Here is a 5,769-nt window from a genome sequence, read left to right on the forward strand (position 1 = left end):
ATTAGTATAGATAAAAATGAAACCCGCTTTCCGTTTTCACGACATAACGTGATAACGGCTTGACAGATTTGGCTGAAAATTAGAGGGGAAGTAACTTAGACCCGGGAGAAGGTTTTTGTCACCATCCGGCTACGGGACACGGGTGAAACCGCGGGCGAAAGGGGCAAATTCGGCCAAGGGGACCTTTTTTTTTTGACTTTTATTTTATCTTCTGAAATCTGCCGCCCCTGTGACATACTACCAGGCCATACCAGGATACATACACCTACTCCATTTGAGTACCTAGGCACTTAACAAAAGTCAAAAGGCTCTTGATAGGTACGACTTTTCTTGTCTAAAAATAAAATGCTGTTATAAATCAATGTAAATTCAATTGAATCCTTACTTTAAGCAGTATAGTCTATTTGTTGAAAGTCAAGATTACCTTTAGTTAAGTGCCTATAATCATCGGCACGGATATTGAGCCCTGACCTTCACCTGCGCAGAAGCGATTTATTGGTTTATTGCCTTGTGTACAGTGCGCAAAGCGATCCCCACTCTTCCGCCGACAGCTCAATATCCGTGCCGATAACTATACTTAAATGGAGTATAGTCGGTTACCATGTTATTGTGTGAAAATAACAAGACATTTTTCCCGCGGTAACCAAAACGTCACAACGTGCGATTTGCGAAGTACTACCACAGTACGACCCGTACCGGCATAAAATATTGCTTATGTTACTCAGGAAGATTGTGGCGGTTCAATAGTGTTTTTTTTTTTCAAATTGGTTTAGTAGTTTCGGGACTTTTATGGTAGAGTAGATACAAACAAACAAAGGTTTCCTCTTTATTATATTAGTAGGTATAGATTCAATATACTGATAACAATCTGAACCAGAATCGAAGTGAAATAATTATTACTGATTAGTTACACTACGGTGTCATAAAATCCTACTTTATTTATCATTTTTGTCGCATGATGAAACATGCTTATCGAATCGCTTAGCGAATCAAACCAGTCTTAGTTCGCTCTCAGCCGCGGGAAGTGTACTCCAATCATGGTTACAACAGTGTAAAAACTATTCAATTTACTTTTTTACTAAAAACGAATTGAAAATAAACAATAGTTAAGTGAAAATATATAAAAAATGGCGGGAGTTTTGACTTTGACAGTTTTGTTATGCCTTTTTAGTTTAGGCAAAGGTATTGATGTACAAAGGCTGAACTTAGAACAGGTTTTAATACTCAGCCGGCATAATGTGCGGACGCCGTTGACCGGGGAACTAGAAATGTATGCTTCGAAACCGTGGCCAAAATGGAACGCTTCTTCCGGACTTTTGACCAGAAAAGGTTACCAACTCGAAGGTTATATGGGCGAATATATAGCCGACTGGTTTGCAACTGAAAACTTTTTCAATGGATGCCCTAAAGAAGAGGAGATAATTGTTTATTCAAATACCAAACCACGGACTATAGCGTCTGCAAAAGCATTTGCAGAATCCGCGTTCAAAAATTGCAATATCACAGTGAAACATCATGAAAACTTGGCAGCCATGGACCCTATGTTTTTGCCTATATTTCACAATAAAACGGATGCGTTCAAACAACAAGCGCGCGAAGAAATGACGAGAAAATTAAACGAAGTCGATTTGACTGAAGCTTACAGAGAAATGACAAGAATTTTAAACATGCAGTCTTCCGATGTTTGCAAAAAGCTGATGATTTGCGATTTAGTGGCTCTCAAATCTGATATAGTCACAGAAGATGGTGAAGAACCGAATGTAAATGGACCGTTATTTATCGCTAATGCGATCGTCGATTCGTTTATCATGAGCTACTATGAGGGAATGCCATTAAGTGACGTAGCTTGGGGAGAAATGCAAGATAATGCTACTCAGTGGGAACTCCTAACTAGCATAGCAAGAGAAAATCAAAATGTCCGATTTAATTTAACATCAGCATCAAAGGATGTAGCTGGACCGCTCCTAAAATACATGTACAATATTTTCAAAAGTGGAACGCCGAAATTCACACTGCTAGTCGGCCATGATTCGAATTTGAACGCTGTGATCAACGCATTCGATTTTCAACCGTTTGTTCTTCCGGGGCAGTTTGAGCCGTTCCCTATTGGCGGGAAGGTTATATTTCAAAAATGGAGCGATGCGAATGAGAAATATTTGAAAATAGAATATGTTTATCCAACCGTCAAACAATTGAGGAATGGGGAAAAATTGTCGCGTCTAGACCCTCCCCAGAGAGTCTTGTTAAAACCAAAAGGTTGCAAAATGTCGCCCGCCAGCTTCTGTCCTTGGAGTGAATTTCTGAAATTAAACACATTCTCATAATTATGTTTCATTTTAATCTTTTCAGATAAACTTTGACCTTCTAATCTCAAAAGGAAAAATAATAGATATGATTCATTTTGAAGCCTAATTGGCTATTTTATTTTTTTTTGCAATTCTTGTGCGTCAGATAACAAGATTCTTGTTGAAAGTTAATTAAATAGGTACTTAGTTATACTTAATTAATATTATCTTATGTAAAATAGGCCGTGCAAGTCATGCATGTTCTATGCATAGGTAAGTATGAGTAGGTTGGTAGCCTGTGAAACGGGTTTGCTTGGCGATCACATAATATATGTTTACTAGCTTCTGCCCGCGGTCCCTTTAGATAAAAGTATCCTATAGTTATTCTGATATATATATGTATACTAAGCTGAGCGTGAAACAGGGGCATTCCATAGGAAGGTAGGTACATTTAACTCTACGTACCTTTTGGGTATTACAATATAGAATTATAGAAAGGTATGAAATAGCAGGTACGCAGGTACCCACCTACTTCTTCCTATTACAAAGTAGTTAGATAGGTACACCCTTTAGTGGGACCTGTGGGACAGTAAAAAATCCACGGAATAAGGAAAGATAAGCCATAGTGCAGGTAGGTCAGGCGCCTTCATCCTAGGTCAGATACGTGCGATAGGTGTCACCAAATCGATCAGTTACAAATGAACAAAGTAGGTAGGCGTTCGGGTTCTTTCAGACATCTGTCAATTTTTTTTACAAAAAATGAGCGGGTCCAAAGAAAGCGTTTAAGGGCGGAAACAGTAACGTTCTTCGTCCTCCGCACACCCGCATTTTCTTAGGAGATTTTCCGTTATGGCACCTCCGCTAGTCATTTTGTTCTCCATGACATTATCAACGAATAAAATAGTGGTATTCAATGATAGCCAAAAAAAATTATGAGTAAGTATAGGTACCGATCACCAAATAAATATTGTTTCGCAAAGTCATTTGCGACACCAACAGGAGAAAGTTTCAAATACCTAGTTTCAATAATTTCAAACTGTTGCATTGGAATAGTAAACCTATAGTTAGTAATAAAATGTACGATCGTAAAATTATGTTGGTATGCACGCCTGACAATCGTAAAATAAGTAATTTTAGTTCGAAGGGCCGATGCACGTGTTGTGTAAGCGCGACATAGTATTATTTTACTCTTTGAAGCGCGAGTTACCTCGGCCCTGTTACACTGTGGGCTCCAGAAGGAACATGGTGGGTTTAAGTCAGTAAGAGTCTGACACTCCCTCACGATGCACCCACAGCTGGAGGGGTCATTTGATGATCGCTCACGAGAAAAAATAGTGTGCTGATTTACATGAACCCCATCATGAAAGTGTTGGTGAAAAATCTTACGACAAAATACCTAGGAAGCTCTGCAAAATTATTTGCTCTCCAAGAAATACTTAGATAGTATATACGTTATAAAAGTTACATTGGTTTGGTAGTGGTACCTGCCTGAACTGGAACCGAACCCAAAAACTTTTACTTGAGATTGAGAGGCAGATGCGTTAGCCACATTTTGTTGCGTTTAAATTCTGGTTTCAGCGCCATCTAGTTTACTGTGACAGAATCTTTACAGATTAGCGTTAGTAAAGTAAGCTACGAGCATAAAGTATGCAGCTCTTAAATTCAATGAATATTTATTTTGCAGTAATATTTTTGACAGGGACAATCAAACAACATTGTCTCATTGACTTTACATAATCTTTTAAGAATTATAAATAAATAGTTATTGCCTTTAATAAAGACTAAGAAAATAAAAAAACATCAAAAATAACTGACAAAAGCTGTATTCATGAAAGTCTGTGTTTATTTGTCAATGTCAACATTGTCAAAACAGTTTTTGACACTCAGTTAGTATTTGATGTTAAGAATGAAAGTTGTTTTTATAGTTTTCCTGTAATATTACCAATTGTAAATTGATAAAAAATGACTTATTACCTAGAAATTGATAACGCTTATCCAGGCAAGTATAAAACATTGCGTATTTTTCATATTCGTTTGAAAGACCTGCGATTGTTCAATCGCCTAGGCTGAAAGTGACTTGTTGATATCTTTGTTTATATAATAATACTTGTGTATACTTGTTTGTTCATTATATAATTTACTTTCCCTTTGTGTTAATACTGTATCACGTGACTCAAGGCTCTAATACACGCTCATTTAAACCATATCTCTCAAGAAATGTGAACTATTTGCACCTAATTAATAAAAACTGTGAGAAATGTACTTAAAATCTTTAGTATTACTTTTACTAGCATTAAAAAGTTATTGTGTACAGAATTTTACGTTAGAACAAGTGTTGATACTCAGCAGACATAATGTGCGGACTCCTTTGTCTAAGAACTTAGCAGATTTTACACCAAAACACTGGCCGGCTTGGAAAGAAAAATCTGGCTACCTGACAGCCAAGGGCGCCTTACTGGAAGGATATATGGGCGAATATTTTGCTCTATGGCTGAATAAACAAGGTTTGTTGCAAGAAAAGTGTCCAAAAGAAGACATATTTTTTGTTTACGCGAATACCGCACAGCGGACGTTAGCCTCAGCCAAAGCTTTCGTGAATAAAGGGTTCCCGGGATGTGAAGTGAAAATTCACCACACATCAGAGCCTAAAGATCCAATTTTTAACCCTGTAGTACATAATACTTCAGCTTTATTTAAACTAGAAGCCATCGAACAAATGAAAATGTTATTAAAATCGCTACACTTAAATAGTTCTTATGTAGACTTAGAAGAAATACTCAACTATAAGCAATCAGAATATTGTCTAACAGAACATAAATGTAACTTACTCACAGATACAAATAAAATCTTTGTCAACGTTGGTGTCAAACCTAATTTGGAAGGGCCATTAAAAATTTCAAAATCCGTCATAGACTCCTTCATAATGGAGAACTATGAAGGTTTTCCTAAAAATGAGGTTGCATGGGGACAATTAAATAATAAAGAACAGTGGAATTTAGTCTTAGACTTAAGTAAAGGATACCATAGTGTTATATTTAATACAACATTAATAGCTAGGGATTTAGCTAAGCCGTTATTAACTTACATGAGAGATTTAATTTTAGATAAAAAATATATAATCAGTTTTCTAATGGGCCATGATGCTAATATTTATACAGTACTTAAAAGTCTAGATTTTAAGCCATATAGTTTAAAAGGTCAATATGAAATGACACCAGCTGGCGGGAAACTTGTTTTTCAAAAATGGAAGGATCAGAATTCTGGAATAGGTTATTTGAAAGTAGAATATGTTTACCAGTGTACCAACCAAATGAGGGAAGGTAGAAAATTGTCTATGGACAACCCTCCAGAGTTTACCCCTTTGCAATTGGAGGGTTGTAAAACTGATGACAGTGGATTTTGTCTATGGGATGACTTTGTTGCTTTACTAAATAGTTTGGTTGATTAATGATTTAAAAAATGTGCCATAATATTTTTAGCTTTT

The 5,769-nt window shown here is 36.6% G+C and overlaps 2 protein-coding genes across 2 annotated transcripts; both read left to right on the plus strand.

The window, feature by feature from the left end:
* The first annotated feature begins 986 nt into the window (after positions 1-986).
* LOC124643851 (glucose-1-phosphatase-like) lies at positions 987-2,325 on the plus strand. Its single transcript, XM_047182960.1, has one exon. It carries the CDS (start codon positions 1,128-1,130, stop codon positions 2,322-2,324), a length of 1,197 nt encoding a protein of 398 aa, XP_047038916.1. The 5' UTR covers positions 987-1,127; the 3' UTR covers position 2,325.
* A 1,858-nt stretch (positions 2,326-4,183) lies between these two features.
* On the plus strand, positions 4,184-5,769 carry LOC124643728 (glucose-1-phosphatase-like). Its single transcript, XM_047182784.1, has one exon. It carries the CDS (start codon positions 4,543-4,545, stop codon positions 5,731-5,733), a length of 1,191 nt encoding a protein of 396 aa, XP_047038740.1. The 5' UTR covers positions 4,184-4,542; the 3' UTR covers positions 5,734-5,769.

This window comes from Helicoverpa zea, chromosome 28, assembly GCF_022581195.2.
Source record: "Helicoverpa zea isolate HzStark_Cry1AcR chromosome 28, ilHelZeax1.1, whole genome shotgun sequence".
Taxonomy (NCBI): Eukaryota; Metazoa; Arthropoda; class Insecta; order Lepidoptera; family Noctuidae; genus Helicoverpa; species Helicoverpa zea.